The sequence below is a fragment of the Ambystoma mexicanum genome, chromosome 1p (genome assembly GCF_040938575.1).
Source record: "Ambystoma mexicanum isolate Mex_15411 chromosome 1p, UKY_AmexF1_1, whole genome shotgun sequence".
NCBI classification, from domain to species: Eukaryota; Metazoa; Chordata; class Amphibia; order Caudata; family Ambystomatidae; genus Ambystoma; species Ambystoma mexicanum.
In genome coordinates, this window is record NC_090921.1 from 1,225,116,368 (window position 1) to 1,225,136,348 (window position 19,981).

At 44.5% G+C, this 19,981-nt stretch overlaps 1 protein-coding gene across 3 annotated transcripts in view; it reads right to left on the minus strand.

Annotated features, from left to right (window-relative positions):
- Window positions 1-19,981, minus strand: part of LOC138452259 (alpha-tectorin-like) — a 79,634-nt gene that overhangs the window by 16,614 nt on the left and 43,039 nt on the right. For all 3 annotated transcript variants that reach the window (XM_069604961.1, XM_069604959.1, XM_069604960.1), the window contains 3 exons: window positions 15,957-15,989; window positions 14,031-14,161; window positions 9,754-10,035 (listed from right to left, as the gene is read on the minus strand). In XM_069604961.1, coding sequence (XP_069461062.1) covers window positions 9,754-10,035; window positions 14,031-14,161; window positions 15,957-15,989 — 446 coding nt within the window. The remainder of the gene's footprint in view (window positions 1-9,753; window positions 10,036-14,030; window positions 14,162-15,956; window positions 15,990-19,981) is intronic.

The window sequence follows — 19,981 nt, forward strand, 5'->3', positions numbered from 1 at the left end:
ATATAAAAGTGTTTTATAAAAATAGAAAACAATAGGTGGAAAAAAATAAAAACAAAACTGCTAATTCAATATCAGGAAAATGGTTTTGTCAATGATAGTGGCAACTCTGCTTTGCTTGTTTTCAGTTTCTGCATTTTTTCCTGTATTTTTATAATTGGTTCAGGTTACTGTTTTTTGTTTATGTTTCACTAATTGGTATTGTGCCATATCCAGATGTCACTACGGGTCATTTTTCATTACTTGTTATCCATGATCTCCGGTGTTCTTCCTTCATGAAAATCAGGTATGTTTTCTATGCGCTTTATTATAGTTAATCATTTTCTATTTGTAATTGGTAATAGCGCTACCGCCGGATTTAAGGGTTACCGCCAAAGTCGTGATGAGGCAAGTCTGAACGAAATATGTTGGTGCAACGCTTAGTCAACAAGGCATTCTAATACCTCATTCAAGTTACAAAGGCTAGAGAACATCCCTGTGGCCACTGGAAGAGGAGACACCAGCACGTGGCTCCAATGTACAGAGTGGATTATTCAATGTGAAAGTCTTAAACTGGGCATTGTCAAGGATGACACATATTCGCATGAATTTCACTTAGATGTGAAGGCATCAAATACCACTCACTGTTTTTTCTCAAGCTTAACAGCAATGAGTCGCCTACATGTATTCATTTTTTTTCTTGATTTGATCAGAGTCTAGGCCATGCAAACCTTGTGGAAGCTGCAGGCCATGACAACAAACTTCCATGTTTGGAAGAGGATGCACAAATCAGCGTCAATTTTGCATCTCTGGAGTCCCTGAAGCATAGTTTTAGTCTTGATCATCATCCATCTCGTCGTCATTACTGTCTGACTCAGAGGATGGAGAGGGTGGAGATCTAGGATGTAAAATCTCACACTGTTCAAGTACTCCGGCTGCTGTTCTTCCCTGATCTTCAGTAGATAAGATCTGCACACCCCAGCCTCCAGTCCCTAGCGAGTGGGTGGAACTCAAAGTGCAATATCCTCTGTCGGTGTGGGTGGATGTTCATTGTCCTTGTGCAACACCTGTGCATTTCTATGTGCTGGTGCATGTACTCCAGAGTGAACTGTTAAAGTGGAGTGCAATGTGAGTTGGATGGTGTCCAGTTAAAGTACCGAATACAAAAGGATTGAATGCCAAAGGGTCGACTCAATTTGACCTAAAACAAAAGGGTCTAATTTTTTTTTTAAATATATTTTTTTGGGTTTCCGTTTTGGAAAATAAAGTGGTTTTAACCACAAAAAAGGGGATTTGGGGGGATCCCCCAAAAATAAAAAAAATTCCACCCTTTGGTTTTCGGTCCTTTTGATCCGACCCTTTGGTCATTCAATCCCATGCATTCGAAACTTTGACCTATAACCGAGTTGGATGATAACTTTAGTGGAACACATACAATTGTGAACTTTCCAGTTCCTAATGCAAAATTATGTTGCAGTCATGAAAAAAACAAAAGATGTATATTTCCCCCTTCTTCTTGCTCATTTGGGTACTGAAATGTTGTTTCATTTGTGACCAAAGGTGTGACATTCACCTCCCTAACCCTCCACTGCTTACTCACAGCAAGAACAGGTGAGCGTGCCACTCGAACAAGCTGCCCTCAGGGTTTGCCGACTCCACCCACTCCTCCTCCAAGGTGCCAGCCGAAGACACTTGTCTCGTCAACTTGCTTCAAGAGACAGACACTGACTGGTGTGTCACCCACCTTCCCAAATATTTGCTATTCCCTCCCTGCAAAATCATACCAGCCTAATTCTCCCACAAACTGGCCTCACCTCAAAGCTTCACAACTCCACCCAGTCCTTCTCCTAGGTCTCAAGAGATTTCAGGTGCATCACCCACTCAAGACAGACACTGACTGGTGCGTCAATCACCTCCCCAAACTTCTGCTGCTCCATCTCACAAAAATCAGCATGTCTCTCTCACAAAGTGCACTCATTTCCTGGCTGTTCATGCACCTCCTCCCAGTTGTCACCGAAAGGCACATTTCTGGTCATCGTTTTTCAAAAGATGGATACAAATTGGTGTTATAGCCGCCTCACCAAATATATGGTGAATGAGCTTGTATTGCTATGATATGATATGGCATTCATAAACCGTCTATACACACGTTTTTGAAGGCGTGATGAGGCAAGGGAGGGGCAACAGAGGGAAGGCAAAGACAAAGATTTTACTAGGCCAGGTGACATTGAGATCGTGCAAGTGCAGTGGAGGGGGAAAGGGAAAGTGAGGTGTTCATGCACTACAAACCACTGAATGCATTACACACCACTACATAAGTAAAACTAACTCTAAATCTCACACTCTGACTGGGTCCCAGTTGTTCATCACCTCTCCCTACACTTCTTCCTATATCTACTGTAAATGCATTCCAATTCATGACACATTCCATAAATATTCTAATCATGCCTCTAGTAACAACCTCCTGCCTCCCTGAATGCAGCCTGAGAGAGAATAAGAGATCCAACCATGTATCACCCTTTAAGCAACGTGGTTGAACTTCAGGCAATTTTTTCAAAAATGTTGTCCAATCGTCTCCTTTGGCAAATCACCCAAATGTCGAGTGAATCAAGTTTATTCCGGTAAAGGTTGTCCGGGCCTACTTATGCAGAGGATCATTTGAATTGTATTACCAGAAAGATCCCTTCGAAGCGGGATCTTGCTCTCTCTCAGTCTAGGAAATATGCACTAGAGGAAAGAGTGCTCCCTACACTGAATAGTAGATTGCAGAATACTTTACACCACACTCTGTTGCACTTGTATGGACTCAGGGGGAGGTCAATGTGTTACACTTAGATTGACTCAGGTGGTGGGCAATATGTTGCCCTTAGATGGCCTCTGGGGTGGTCAATGTGTTACACTTAGATGGACTCTGGGGGTGGACAATGTATTGCACTTAGATGGTCTCTGGGGTGGCCAATGTGTTACACTTAGATAGACTCTGGGGGTTGACAATGTGTTACACTTAAATGGATATAAAGGTGGGAAATGTGTTACACTTAGATGGAATTTGGGGATGGGCAATGTATTGCACTTAGATGGACTCTGCGGTGGGCAATGCGTTGCACTTAATTCGGATAGCCTGTCTATTACACTAGAAGATTTGTAGGGATAGCCTGTCTATTGCACTTGGAAAATGTATAAGTTAGCTAATGTATTGCATATAGAAGATATATGCTGGTAACCTTGGTATTGTATTTACAAGATTTCTGATGGTAGCCTCTCTATAGCACTTAGAAGATGTATAGGCATAACCTGTCTATTACACCTGGACGGTATATGAGGACAGACCGTCTATAGCACTTGAAGACTTATGAGGGTAGCCTGCCTTTGCGCTTAGTGGATGTAGTAGTGGATGATTCATGATGTCAGGCTGCATGTTGCGCTTAGAAGATTTATGAGGATAGCCAATGAAATACACACAGAAGATATGTGAGGATGGCCTTGATATTGCACTTAGGAGATCTCTGAGTATAGCTTGTCTATTGCACTTAGAAGATGTATTAGGATAGCCTTTCTATTATGCATAGGGGAAGTTATGAGGGTAGAATGTCTATTATACAGATGATCCAATCACACAGCTACATCAAGGACAAAGCTTCATCTGAGCACCAAGGTACGTTTTCACGCACCACTTTGGTGGATATTTACCACAGGCACGGCCACTGACCCGCATGCATTTGAATGTAGCAATGACAAATGTTGGTCTATCTGGACACATAATGATTTGCCTCCATACTGCAGACTAAAACACAAAGCACAACACCTCTGCCATCAGAATATAGTGACGATGATAAAAAGCTTAGTCCAGCTGGACGCATAAGGTGTGTCTTGCACTCGCATACGCTCCTGACACCTCAGCACCCACCCACACGCCTGACCTTCATGGGTAGCTTACTGGGGCTCGGCCAGCCCACCTAACTCCCTGTCTTGGCCAAATGCACACATGCATTCTAATCCTTCTGACAATTTTCCCATACCTTCGGTCCCCCGAGGGCGTTCCCACCACAAGTGCCTTGACGCCATACTAATTAGATAAAGGCGCTTTATACATGACAAACTACTACTAACCTGATATATGGTTTTAACCTAAGAAAACATGACACATATCATTAATCATGCATGTCTCACTTTACTGATAGGTCCAGTCATTAACAGTTAGTCCAGCATGGGAGGAAATGTGCTTGTGCTAAGAGACAAAATGTCTATTCTGGCAACATGATATCTTCCTCTTAATCCACATCCCAGTGTGAGCCTTGGAGCAACAACAAGAGTGCAGTAGTTCACCATGTATCTGGCTCATGCTTATTTACTGGAGGGCTGGCACTGTAACCTCGAATCACATAAAACACCCTCTATACACAGCATGCACGCGTCAGCGTTGTGGTGTGAAAGGCTACAGTGCTCCACAAGGAGAGCACAAGATGCAACTCTGCAGCAATGGATGTTACATTCCTATGCAAACCGTAGTGCACTTTCACCATTGTAGATTGATGATTTTGTCATCATAGCCGTAACCACTCATCGAAAGCGTTCTATCCCAATGTCAGACCAGCATGCAAAGTATCTTTGTGAATTCAAATGAATGACAGCATTTTGTGTAACGCTATCTACGCACTGCAATGAAGACCCACAGGGATACTATCGGGGCTAACATGGATGTTGCATTACAACTGCAGATGCCCTTGCAAAGGTGCACGGAGACCGCCTCACGCGGCCACTTTCCCTGATAGGGGCGTATGTACCTTGGTGGGACCGCTGTGACCTTGAATTTCCAATAGACTGCAATTGTAACTGGCGAGGCGTCTCACCAGCTACAATTGCAGTCTACTGAAAATTCACATCTAAGCTCTATGCAGTTTCCAGGCCGAAAGCCACATTTTAAAAACACAACACTATGTTACTGCTGCACTTAATTTTCTGTTGCCCTTTTAGGCAAGCTAAAAATATTCCAAATCATGGAGTTTTGCATTTGTGGGATGGCATGTTTGGAGCCGACAAACAAGCAGGCTCAGAGCTCGACAAGAGCCAACATTCTGGAAAGACATCCTGCCAGCTAGGGTGCTGCCTCAAGAAACGGGAAACCCCCTTTGCCTTCTCAATGCCATAAAGTTAAGAGGAGGGGGTAGTGTAGCATCGCACATCGTCACCTGACAAAAGGCATAGCAATGCGTGGGCAAGGGTCAGGTGACCCCAACTAATGTGAGCGCGCCCGGCGCGCTAATAAAGCAGTTATAGTTGAACATCCATGGTGTGACTTTGTGTTTGTTTTGGCTGCCAGCGCCTCATCCCATTGGCAACGAGGAGGAAAACCCACTGTGCTTACAAAAAGCAGCACAATGCTGCGTGTCATTCATCATCCCAAACCCCGCCTGCTCAGGAGAGGAAGCGGAGGATCGGCCCAGCAGTATCCAGAAGGGAGGAGGAAAACGCTTCCAAGGCCTGCGATGCCCGTGAGCAGGGTGAAAGGCAGAACACGCGGGTGAGTGCCAAAAGGGGGACAGCAAGCACCATTATCATGGCCCCACTGCAAAGGAGGCACGTGAGGAATACAAGGGCCCAGGAACATTTGGGAGAGAGCACAGGGTATCCTAAGAACCACGTGAGGCCCAGGACACTCTAACACAGTGGCAGCAGCCAACAGAAGTCAAGCACATAAGACGCCCAGCACATGTCAAACCCTGTGCAAGATCAGTAGCAGGCCGCACCAGACCCTGCCCATCGTCAAAAAGGGAGATATGTGTTCCCAGTACCATCAATCATGCTGTTTTACACTATAGACACCACCAGTTTGGGCCAGAGGTTGACCTGGTGGAAGAAAGAGTTTGATGCGTATCTAGACGCAGTAGGTTTGCAAGAAGAAAGGCGCATCATTGGCCTGCTCACTGTCGCGGCTGGCCTGAGGTACTGGATATCATTTTTGAATTGCCTGAGGATGTGTAATATGAATATGAATACCTCAAGTCAATTTTGAAAGAACACTTTGCAACACACGGAAATGTCGAATATGAAAGGCACGTGTTTCACACCACAACACAGCTCCCAGGCGAAAGCATGGATACGTCCAGGGTAAAACACTGCAAATTCCAATGATATAATAATGAAGAAGCCATCAAGTCCCAACTAATCGCTGGATGTGAGTCCCTAATACTGAAAAAGAAACAGCCACAGGTACCATGCACGCTAGCGGAGACCCTTGTTCTGGCATGAACGTCCTCAGCTCCAGCCCTCGAGATATCCTATCTGAGTAAGACGCACATCTCCACCCCGACCATTAAGGAAGAAGGAATAAATAAGCTAATCAATCAGCAACATACACTGCAAGACCCCTGGCAAGAAAAACACAAGTGTTTTCGATGCGGGTATGACCTCTCTTCCGACGGATCATGCCCAGCCATAGGCCAAACATGCTCAGCCTGCACCATGTGTCAAAACTCAAAGACGGCAAAAGCCAGCTCCTCAGAACAGGGACCACATTAACACAGAACCCCGTCTAGAAGAGAGGTCGAAAGGCCTTGAAAGATGACATTACAAGGAAAGACGCTACACAAGAGTTAAACATTCACTGTCACTGGAGAACCACCGAAAGCGCCGGAAGAGGATCCATGGACTCTACACATACATGCCATCCATCAGGGAATCAGAATCTCATTCCAACACAGACAGAAAGAGAAGAGGGTATCTGTATGCCTTGGGACATCCTGCTGCATCGGAGCACAGCCTCACGCTACCACTATACATTCAAGATGAAGAGTTTGAATTCATAGTTGATTCAGGGGCCACAATAAATGCTATGCCGGAAGGAAAGCACAAGTGGCCATTTACGCTAACGGAGCCAAGGAACCACTTCTGTGCATGGGCACTTTCAAAACCTTGTGCCACCACAAGGATAAGCATGATCTCATAACAATACATGTCCTGGCGACAGAGGCCACAAGCGAATGTGCCCTAAGCTTCAAGTCTGCTGTCCAAATAAGATTAATAGATATACTCTACCAGATCATGGTGAGCAAGTACATTTCACTGGCTGCTAAATTCGCAGCAAATTATCCACGTCTCTTCAAGGAAATTGGGAAGCTCAAGGGATGTAAAATCCAGCTGCACATCGATCCAACCGTGAAACCCATTGCACAGCACTTCAGAGGGATCCCGTTTGCCAGTGGTCCCAGTACCAAAGGAGAACAGAAGGACAAATTAGACTCTGGGCCTCATCACAAGTTTGGCGGTAACCCTTAAATGTGACGGTAGCGCTATTACCGCCACATTTAAGGGCCTGCCAAATCACGGCTTCGGCTGATTTCCCCCCGGTGGTAAGAGCATGAAATTTCCCCATTGAGCCCAAAGGGGAATGGGGCATTCCCGAATGGGCTCAATGGGTAATGGGGATTTTCCGTTCCGCCAAACCCGTGATATGGCACTAATAGCGCCAGTGGGTTTGGCGGTAGGGCAGATAACGCCAGCGCTATTAGCGCCAGCGTTACCGTCCAACTCATGATGAGGCCCTCTGTGTGGACATGCAAGCACCCAATCAAGCCATCCTCCGAGAACACCATCAGTCACTGAAATGATACACCTATTCAATTGGGTTGCAGTCTTGTCCCGTCTGGACTTAAACAAAGAATATCATCAAATTGAACTCAGTGAAGAGTCACAATATATCACAACCTTCACAACCCATTTGGTCTCTTTCGTTACAAACGCTTCTGATTCGGGATCTCATCAGCTGTTGACATTTTTCAGGAGGAAGTATGCAGAATCATCCATCACATACTGCAATGCATAAATTACAGCAGTGACATCCTGATTTTTGGTCATTCCCAGGAGGCTCACAATACCACGCTGATGATGGTTTGCACAGCACACGACGACATCAATCTAACCTTCAACAAAGAAAAATGTGATTTTAATAAAAGCACACCCAGGTTTTTTGGCCATGTTTTTTCTCAGAAAGGAATTCAACCTGACCCAGAGAAGATCCGGGGACTGACAGAGGCGCCCCGCCCTGTGACCCTGTGAACATGGCACATGTATGGTCATAGTTGGGGTTGGCAAGCTATTCCACCAGTTACCTACCTGATTTCACCACCCCCAGCGCTCTCCTCAGGGCACTAACGAAACAGGATAGTTTCGAATAGGGTTTGTCCCAGCAGGAGGCATTCGACAAAGTAAGAAGGGACATGGTCACTGCTGTGTGCATGTCATATTTTGACATCAACCCACACACGAAGATTGCCGTGGATGCCAGCTTGATGGGGCTCGGAGCAATCCTGGCCCAGCACTCAGGGTGTGAACACACACAAAGGAAGGTAGTCTGCTACACCAGCAAGAGTCTCACGGAAGCCGATCAGAGGTATTTACAGGCAGAGAAGGAGGCATGTGCATGTGAACTTTCCCACCTGTTCCTCTATGGACAACCCATGACAATCATTACCGACCACCAGGATCTTGCTACAATCTATGAGAAGCGGACCGCACAAATTCCACCCAGGATAGCAAGATGGGGACTGCACCTCCAATAATACAAATACACCATCGTGCACAAATCCGAAGAAGGACGGGAATCTGTCAGACTTTGTTTCCTGCCATCCACTTGCCGGTTCCCCATCGTTGGGGAGCAGGGTGGTTGGTTACATAAACAACATCATCCACCATGCAGTCCCAGCCACCATCTCCATAGTGGAGTTGACGAAATGCACAACGGACGTTGCAGCACTCTGATTCGCAATGTTGTGCATCAGGAGTGGGCTATGGAATTCTGCAGGAAGGCACGGCTGCAGACTTGGCAGCCAGAGATCAGGTTCTAGTATGACACGCCCAAGCCCACAAGGATACTCCACCTTTCGACCCATAGCCATCATTGATGTCAAAGTATCCATGGTAACTGCGGAAAGAGAGGATGTACAGTGACGAGGAACAGCTCGTTTTTCAGAAAGGCACGTGATGGCAACCCACAGGTCAGTCAGACATGGAGTGAAGAAGAGGACTTTGTGAGAGAAATGTCAGGATACTCAGCGGACAAAGTTGAATCAGAAAGGGAAGAGAAGAGCGCCATCAAAGAAGTCCCAGAGGAGAAAAACACCACATTGCAGGCCCACATTATAAAACCAAAATGATGGATCGAGAAAATGGGGTATGACGATGTTATTTTGGGGGGAGATGTAGCATTGCACGCATTCACCTGACAAGGAACACAGCACTACGTGGACAAGGGTCAGATGGCCCCAACTAATTTGAGCGCGCCCGGCATGCTAATAAAGCAGTTATAGTTGAACCTCCATGGTGTGCAGTTGTGTTTGTGTTGGCTGCCAGCGCTACACCCTATGCGCAGCAGGTCGAGACACCACAGGTACCATAATTCTCCTCCAATTGTTTTATCACCACAAGTGCTAGCAGCTTCAAATGTGTTGATGCTTTTAAAGAAAAGATATTGAGAGGAGACCAAATATTCAAGTTCTTGAGGCAGACCCAGGAAGTGCAACCATTTTCTCTGAACCTTGAGCACCCAAGGCATTGAACTCCTTAGATAATCCATGGGTTCATACCAGGGCAGGCATCCCCACCTGCTATATCTCCCATGGTGGCACAGAACAGTGCCATCAGGAATCTGCATAGAGGGCATTTTTGCTGTTTTCAATCACACAGGCAGATTAGATGGGCCAGGCAGCGCTCATGTCAGTTACTATTCAAGAAACAAATAACCATGTTGCAAATTTCTGAAATGTTACTCCTGAGACTTACCTTGTTAGACCTGGACCCAAAGTACGCCACTTTGTCCCATGTGGCGACAAAAGCCCAGGAAGCCTTGTACGATATCCCAGGGAAGTATTTTGTGATATCGTCGGAGGCTCGTTTCAAGGTAGGAGCGTCAGAGCACTCTCTGTAGAACACATTTCCGCCCAGCCTAACGTCGACATCTCCCCAAAAGGGGGCCACAAAAGGACTGCCGTTTGCCAGGGGGAAGGCATCTGGGGTGTAGTTGGAGACTGGTCTGCCCATTGACAAAGCACCATTGTTGTTCACCTGTATAAGGAAGAAGTGTCTTGGTTACTGTAATGGCTTGCCTCTTTTCCCTGTGTGCATTTTAAATGTGTTTGGTAGAAAGGGAGATGTGTAGTGTCTTGCCTCCTTTCGTGTGTGTGTGTGTGTGTTTGTGTCAGCCTGTCTAGCTTTGATGTCAGAGTGAGGGTGGGAATGTATGCTTAATCATTTGTCTGCACCTTGTTATAATCTCACATACCAACAAACATTGCAAATAGAAATAGACGCTTGCGTTCCTAGATTCAAATTGAGCCTAAGGTCTGAACTTTCAGGCAGAAAGAAAACCACATTGCTACTATCCCTGTCGCCCAAAGACCAGCAGTCCTTGTTTCATGACTGCAATGCCACCAACGTACCCCTTCCTCTTCACTTTGTTTGAACTAAGGTCTGTGTTGGAATTCAGTTCACCAAATAATTGACGTGGAATTGAAAGCACTGGTGACCACATGACCTCCTGACACCAGAATCCTGGCCCTTCATCTACCAGACTGGTTCTGAATGTTGTAGTCTTGATGACATTCAACTGAACACATCAGACTTAAGTCACTGATAAACGTGATTTGTCAAAGTAAAACAGGGACCTGATGTGAATCCTCCTAGTGACATATTCTCTCCTAGTGGCCCTTAGTTCTGTTGATGCAATCATCCAGGGCCATCTGATTCTGGCTGTATTGTGCATTTCCATAATCCCAAGATTTCTCAATCTGGTCTTCCTCTCGATAGTCACCCAAGCACTGTAAGCCAGAAGGTGAACCCCTTCACATACTCATAAGCACAGTATAACATAACCACACCTATGCAAACCACGATGTGGTTTTACAACAATGTCAAGACTTAGTTTTACCAGACTCCATGAGGTGAGTGTATTGCAACTTCCCAGACCCTCCTGGGCCTGGGAACCATCTTGAAAATATTGTTTTCAGGCCCGGTGTGGTCTTGCTATAAAGACCAGAAGAATTAGTACTGCTACTGCCCAGGTCTGTTCCCACTAATTGTCAGTGAATGAAACAACTCTATTTTAGGAATGGGAACCCTGGTATTGTTGGTACTAATGGGTTAAGTCTCTAAGTTACTGCCCCATAAGTTTGTCCAGAAAGAAAAAGAGGGTTGAACAAGAAAAATCACATACAATAAAGGTTGTGAATAAACGTGGTTTGTATTAAAATGGAAAACATTCAAACATGAACAAAAAAACATTTGTAGACAGTTTACATATGAACCAAATCCAAATGGTCTTATAATGAAATCAAAAAATCACAGTTTTTGCTTTGGTACATAAAACAGTTCGAAATACTTGATCATGTAGCATAGCATAAGTAATTAGTAATATCAAAGGACTATGCTGTATTATATTAAAGGTGCCTTCAATGAAACATCTCAGATTGCAAGTGCCTAAAGCATCTTGTATTATAGGTGCCTAAATTAAGCATCTCAGATTGCAAGTGCCTAAAGCATCTTGTATTACAGATGCCAAGGTGCCTTCAATGAAGCATCTCAGATTGCAAGTGCCTAGAGCATCTTGTATTACAGGTGCCAACGTGACGGGGGGACAGTAGTCAAAGTCTTGGTGCCAGGTGTAGGCCTGACAATAGATAGTTCATAGACCCCAAGGAAAAAGTACTTATTGGTGCCAATGTCCCCCTTGCATATGGTATACGTTTCGGCGGAGAGGGTATCCAGCTCCAAATAAATCAGCCGGATAGGTAATACTCTACATGAACCACCTTCATCAGGGTGGTGTGGTCTTGCAGCACTGAGCCCCTTGTGCATTTCCTCTGCCTTCCGCATCACCTCCCGCCTCCTGCCCATCCCCCTCCTCTGATAGGATGTCTCATCCGGCCCTGCTGGCCTAGTCGCAGAAAAAGCTCCTGATTGGTGAGTCTGCTGCTCTTAACCAACCTTCCCAGGGCAGCCCTTTGCCCGTGCAGCCCCTGTGGCTAAGGGCTCTGAGGCTAAGGGCAGCTCCATACTGTGTCGGCAGGTGTCAGCAGGGGAAGCCAGTGAAGCCATCGACCAGCCGTCAACCAGCATCAACCACCCAAGTAAGTCTGACATGGGTGGGGAGTAGAGCAATTTACTCTAGAAAACCCTGCCATCCTACATTACCCTACCTCAGAACTGTGATTACTAGCATGTGCCACATTTAGATAAGAATTGTAAATGTTAGCCCTTATGTCTAATGTTGTACTATTGTGAACTGTACGGGACTGTCGAATCTGGCTGTGTTTAGCCTTGTTCTCAAACTGCATTGTTGGGTGTAGCACTCTCCCACTATACAGGACTCTCAAATCTAGCTGTGTTCAGTCTTGTACTCAAATTATATTGTTAGGTGTAGGCCTCTCTCCCACTATGCAATACTCTCATATCTAGCTGTGCTCAGTCTTGTACACAAATTGCATTGTTAATTAGCTGTGTTTAGTCTGCTTATCATGAGCTGATACCAGCTACAGCAGGTAACCTAGGCCCATCGCTACAGGACTCTTAATTCTAGACCCAGACAAACAAGCAATTCTCGCAGCCTACGTTACGTATTGCTCACACCACTAACGTGGACACCGGCTGCAGGCACGGCCAAACATCCATGCACGATAGAACACGTCTACGGCTAGGCGCATCTGGCCTAGTTTCACACATAGCCGTCCAAACTGAAACACCTGATGTACCACAACATCTCTGCCACTGGCATACAGCGACCACCACCCAGTATAGCTGGTCTCACATAGACTCTCTCAACAACAGCACTCTATCTCTAACCTCATGAGCACCCACCCATATGTCTGACCTCTACTGAGCTGCTCAGTTGAGCCTTGCCAGCCACCCAAGTCTTAGAATGGCAAACATGCACATATGCATATAAGCTATTCCCCTAGAATCTCCAACCACATCGACTACGGTCACCAAGGGTGTTCAACCAAGGAAAAAGCGCATTGAGGGGCTGCAGAAGTGGGGAAAGAGCGCTATATAAATAACAGATACAACACACTACAAATGCCTGTGGTCTATATCTTGGAACCCCTTACATTAAGGAAAGGAGGTGGCAACACACAGGTAGAAACAGCTTGTATTTACAAATTATTATAACAATTGAGAAATAAATGCTGCTTGCACGAAGCACTGTCCAATTCATGTCTCAGTGGGGTCTTGAGTCGAGAGAAAGCCAAAAGAAGCATTAATCTGTGGTCACTTCACTGAAGAAGGTCTAAAAGACACAGTGCTGGTGGCTGTATCTGAAGCGGCTGCACTGGTGATCTGAGAGTAAGTGCATATGATAGGTCCCATAACGGTGAGATTGTTGCAACCCAGAGACATGTGGGACTCTGCGTGGCATGAACCAAACCTTTCTTGAGAAAATAATTGCTAATTAATTAAAAGACATCATAAGGAACGGGACTCTCAAAGCGAGAATGAGTACAAGCATAGAGTGTTTACGGGTTACCAGACATTTGGTCGAAAAAAAATGGTCGACTGGACAAATGGTCGAACCAATTTGGTCGAAAACCAAATGGTCGAATTTTTTTTTTATTTTTATTTTCACCCCTTTTTTGTTTTTTTTGGGGGGGTCCCCCCCAACCCCCTTTTTTTTCAAAAAACCCTTTTTTTAAAAAGAAAACCCGAAAAATATATATATAAATAAAAAAAACATTCGACCATTTGGTTTTCGACCAAATTGCGTCGACCAAATGTCTTTCGACCAGTTTTCAGTCGACCAAATGTCTGGACACCGTGCTTACGTAGATTCAATAAATGCAATGACGTAAACACATGCACCAAGAATAGCCCTGTCAATGAATCCAGCACTGAGAGCTACTAAATTTAATCCTGAAAAGGTCTGACTTGGAATAACATATATAGGCTAGGATGATCATATACTCCCCTCTACCTGGGGACTGCAGAGAAGGCCAGCCCAAGTGCCTCGTTGTTTCCCAAGGTAAAAGAAAAGGGCAGTATGAAAGTATGGAGGGGAAACAGATACTTACATATAGAGAGTCGTACTTTTTACCGTAGAATTCGAATGGCTGGGATATTTTAATTCTGTCGGAGAAACCATCGTCTGTCTTTGGCGTAGTTTTGTCTCCCACCGATGGCCCATACGGATAGAGGTTGCTCGCTAGGAGAGAGAATGGGGTTAGTAAATAGCATCAAAGCTCCAATATTCACATCCTACTTGAACCCCACCAATGGCCACTATCAAACATTCAACTGCATTGGCACTTCGATGTCTTTCAACAGTAGGCGGGTGCTTAAAGACTGAACTGTAGGAGTATAGGGCATGCTTAGAAAACATTCAAACCATGACAAAGTTTATCGATGAAGGGAACATTGCAGGAGATTTTGTAAGTATGTGCAGGTTGTGTGTAGGGTTTTTCAGGCACTCCCTGGCACGTGTACTCGGTGGTGCTGAGTTGGCAGCACTGAAGAGAAGGCCCCTGGTGAGATGTAATTTAGAGCAATGGGATGGCGTGTACTTGCAGGAGCTCGCTGAGATGTAATATGTTGGGAGATGTGCAGTAATGCGCGACAGAGTGGCAGTCATTGTACACTTTGTCCAACAATTGTTGCTGTTACCTGTCATTATTGATCGCATCATTCATAATACTAGGTGTTGATATCATGAGTGATGTGAGTGATTATGTTAACCCTCTCAAAGACCTCACTGTTAAAATGATGGTGATGGTAATTGTGATGTCACGAGGGAAGTCATTCATGGTGTCATTGGCAACATTTTCTTTGTGTTTATGCGTCGTGAACCAGGGAATCGAAATTAAATCTTAGCTTTGCCATCTCCTTTCTTTTAATGTTTTATTCAGGGAAGCATAAAGCTAGCTGGGGATTTGTTTTCATGCAATGCACTTTCCTTTTCTGGAATATAAATAGGACTGGCCCTACGTTTCCCATCATGTCCCATGTTGTCTATGCCACAGCGCTTTGCATGCACGTAATGATAGGATTGTTTGGTTTTTTCCAACGTAGACATGGCCTTACATGTGCCAACATGTACAGTGATGTGGGCTAAAAAGCCAGGGCTGAGTAAATGAGGCCTTGAAGACTTGGGCCAGTTGACAACTATGGGGCTTAGTAAGTCTAGATGGTGGCTACAAAGGCCCATTATCCACTTTATCCGAGTGGTGAAGAAAATACTTGACTGGTAGCCTGTCAGTGGGCACTGTCAAGGTGTGTTGCACTATTCCATAAAACCCTGCCAGTTGGCACGAGCTGCCAAGGTCCGTGTCGGGTGGAATGGTCCAGCGACCAAGGTGCCAATTCCATGGGATGCGCCCAGCTTTGCAGAAACAAGTCCAGCACATTTTGTATTAGTATTATATTATGATTATACATTTCTGTTTAAAATGTATTTTGTAATTGTATTATTAAGACATTTACTATGCTTTTTAGGGAGACTGGCTAGGAAGGCCTATCACGCAGGGATAATGAAATTCTCTCTGACTAAAAACACTAAAATATAATTTTGCTGAGGTTTAGCGATGAACACATATTACCTAAGGCCTGCATGAAACACAGGGAAAATATCTGAATGGGAACATTGTTAAGGCTTCACAGATTGTAAATCTATTGTCTACATAGAAGCCACTGTCATGACCGTTCATACTTCATGCCTCATAACACTGGGAAGATGGTAATAGCTTCCCAAGATGACACTTTCCACCCAGGCGTAGAGGAGCTGCAAGTCAGCTCTTCTACCGGTGCACACCACAGTGGGGAAGAGTGTCCATCTCTGCACAGGAACTTCAAAAAGGGACTTTTGGTGTGCACCTATGACTATGCGAGGAATTGTCTTCATGTCTTTGGGAACATGTTACATTGTGTACATGGGTATAGTAGCACTGGGAATACTGCCTATGCATAGATAGAGGTTTATGAGGGAGCCATTTATTTGGCATTACCTGGTGCTTCTGATCCAACATTTGCATCGGAACCTGAAATGAGAACAAAAAGACTTATGAATGATAACCTTCAAGGCAATACTCAGCGTCACGCCTTTTAATAGTACATTCACTATTCTTCTCCTTGCTCTTAGTTCTACAATGATCAGTGAAGGAGAGAAAATCTGATTGCTTTTAGAAATATGAAATTATCTCATTGGTGTCTACTATGCACAGGTGTTACTTCTCATATGTCTGAAAAGCTACATTGTTGCTGGTTCCACGGAATGGAGGGGCCGTGGCCACCGGCTTGCTTGCTCTCACTGCCAGTTAGGAGAATCCCACTAGTTTGATTAAGGGAGGAACCACAGTGTAGTCAATGTTCGGTTATAATGTAAGTGGGAGGCTTCCTTGATTGTCTTGTAGAATGTTCACATTATAGACATGTACACATGATGTTTCAATGACATTCAGAGACCGGTGAACAAAAACAACTATACCTGGCATACTTCAGGACCCTCTATATTGGTGGCACAGTCAGGCTAAAGGGCTGGAAACTGTAAGTTTACTTCACGTACGGCTGGGAATTATACACATTTAATAATGGCGGATTAATAGCATTACCGATTACGTACTTGTACCAATGAGTGGTGGGAGATATTTGGTTTCCAAATTCATAAAAGACCTGAACGTGACCATAACCCTCGAACCTCAAAGGTGCAACACATGAGGGTATACATGGGAAGCCTAACATCCACTCTGCAGCTATTACTTTGGGGCCTGCTTGAGAAGCTGGAGCAGTAGAAATGATTGCGAACTGGGAGTTAAAGTTATCAAGGACGCCGGGACGGAACTAATGATATGCCTACACAGTGACTGTGGCTTAGGGCTTTTGGAGATTGCATTAGGGTTTGCAAAGATATATTCAGATGCTTGGGATCAGACACGAGGAAGGGAATCTGCCATGATAAAACCTGTTTGTCTGACATGAAAGACTGCTCCTAGGGGACCTCAAAAGATCGACTGTGGAGATCAGTGAAATCCGGCTATGGTTCTGGGATTATAAATCCAATTCATCAGATGGGGGCAGGGGAGATTGCCACCTGAAACTGGGAAACTCTGTCTGAGGCATCAGAGAGATAAGACTCCAAAGCTTTTTGGTGCATTGTGCCCAGGAATACGTGAGCTCTAGATACAGGGTGTCTCCCAGCTGCAGAAGTATATATCCTCGAGGAGACCTGGCTAAGACGTAACAAGGAGCCGGAGTGGTGCCAGTGATCACATCACAGGGTGGTTGGGCATTGAGGGGAACTTAGACCTGCTGACTTTGAGAGGGTGGTCACTGTCCTTCAAAGACGGTCACTGTCCTTCAAAGACAGAAACCTCTTAAGTCTCTGGGAATTGATGGCATCTCGAATAACTTACTCTGCTCCTTGGCGGTTGTATGGGAACCATTCCTGACACAGGCGTTCAACGCTATTAAAATCCACGATAGCTGAAAAGCCAGAATTATTGCTCCAATTTTTAAAAACGGCAGTAATTCCTTACCTTCCTCATATCGACCTGTAACTCTATTAGATGGGACATCTAAGATTTTCTCCAACATTATTTTGAAGTGCTTGCAGGACAGGCTGGTAGATAACAGGGACATGCTTACAGCCTTTTGCCCAGGCACTGGTACAGTATGCCAGTGCCTAAATCTTTACCTTATTTTGGCCAAACATGTACAGGTTCTGGATTCTCCTACCTCCATGGCCTTAACGCACCGTAGTTCAGCTTTTGGCCACACTGGAAATCTTTACATGATATAGGCTTACCAGGCCCTTTAATACATATGCTGGAGTCACTTCATAAGAACACACGGGTCTGTGTGCATTATAGCTTAGATGGAGAACTCTCTGATTGTCTAGTGGTAAGGAAGGTGGTTCGTCAAGGATATGTCCTCGCACCCATCCTTTTCAAACTATATGTAAATACCTTTGCTCCTTATCTAGAGTCATTTACTACCACTGATGTCCCTCTGTGTGGCGCCAGGAGACTACCAGTGCTAAGCTATGCTGATCACACTGTTCTCCTGATGAAGACTCCTAGATTAATACAGGCATTGTGGGTTTTGGTACTGCAATCACCCAGGCGCTGGTGCAGAGATGTAAGTACTATTTGTATAATTTAATATAACTCTCAAGCAATAAATGAGAAATCTTGTCCATTTGTGTTTTGGGTGATTTATTTCACACACTTAAGCGGACACGTGTTTTGACTCGACGTAGGTGTTTTTCACTATAAAGGGCTAGGCGTAAAGTAGGGTAGTTAGCCCACATAAAAGTCTTGCAACATAAGCTTTCATGGACAACTTACTTTGAAGATCCAGGAAATGTGAACAATCTCTCCAAGGCGCTTGTAAAAGCTAGGGCTGTGCAATTTCTGGCATCCATGAGGGAAGATGAAATGATGACTAAAATTCAGGTAAGGGTCTACCCACCATTAGCCCCTTCAAGCGGGCCTGAAGATTATCTGCTACTGGTGACTGTGCCCTTGCACAGAGCCCCCGTTACCAAAGCCAGTCTAACCTTACTACCAGTTGGGACAGTTATACAGGCTTGACATAAAGATAGAGTGGGGGGCTCTGATTATAAATGTATGTGTGGTAGCTCTGAGACCTTATCTCACTTTATCTTGTGAGGCCCAGTTTTTAATGGTATTCGGGTAGAGAGAGTGGGATAAGGACCTGCCAACTGGCACTGCTGTTTCTGTTAAACTCAGAGAAGCCTGTAGTCTTAGTTGCCCTTGCCTGTTTTTTTACAGACAGCCTGGCGGAGATACAGAGAGGTCTCTGCTTATCACAAGTTTGTAAATCTGATGGTGCTGTTGTGTGATGCAGATGTCATTTTCGGACTACTGTGTGCTTTTAGATTGTGTTTTGTTGGCTGTATTGTCAATCTGTGATTTCATGAAATGTGATCATTGCGATGGTTTTATGGATGTAACTATCAGAAATAAACTGAAATTGAATGAGAAATATCTTTTAAACATGAATTGCTGTATCGCTGAGTTTTTAAATATTGTTGTGCCAAACATAAAGCTCTTATTGGGAATCAATAGCGATTTCAAATATAAGAACATGTGGTTTGTGGAAAACAAGTGCTCTTCAAAGAAATATTTAGAGTTAAGTAGGACTAAGTAAAGGACAACACTATCATGTTTCTTTTGGCCTTGATGAAGCACTATTTTAAGTAGAAAACACGTGTTTACACAGAGTTCATTTGATATTAGTACTTATTATTACTATTATTTGGCACAATAGTAATAAAAAATGGACAAAAAATAAATTGTGTTTGCAAGATTTTATTCAATGAAGATGCACTTATGCATGCAAAAGATGGATGCATCCTGGTAGAACACTAGAGGAACCTCTAATTGTTCTGATTGTGTGAGTGGTGTCATGCATCCTGCGCTCTCTGCTTCATCGTGCAGTGATGAAGAATGCACAAGCGTTGAGGAGTCAGTGGCATGTAATCACTTTGAGAAAAATCAACACTTGGTTTCCTTAAACCTGAAGCGCAGAAAGGCATCCTTTCTAAGAGGCAAATGTTAATCCTTTACAAAGGATTATTGAAAAAAGAAGGAAATAGTCTAATACACCATTGATTTACAAACAAGTGTTCATTCTCCGTAAGGCACACTTTCCAATTTAAAAGGAATTGTGTATGCCTGGTCTCCATGAAATGCTAAAATTAAAATGTGTTTGGGAGATGAGAATGCAAGTCTAACAGCCTCGGTTTAAACAGTGACCCTCACACTTCACGACATAATCATAACAAAGTCAGAAATGACCTCGCCATGATTTGTACCCCTCCCCTTACCCCTCCCCCCCTTCTGAACATTTGCAGGTGCAGGACCTTCATTTCGGACTGAATGCATCTAAAGATGCGCCCATTTATTTGACTTATGCCCAGAAATGTGATAATCTGGCCCACATGTTGATGTAAAGCTGGTGGTCTAGTTCCAATTGTCAGAAACATTGTCTGGCAAGTGGGTAGCACACA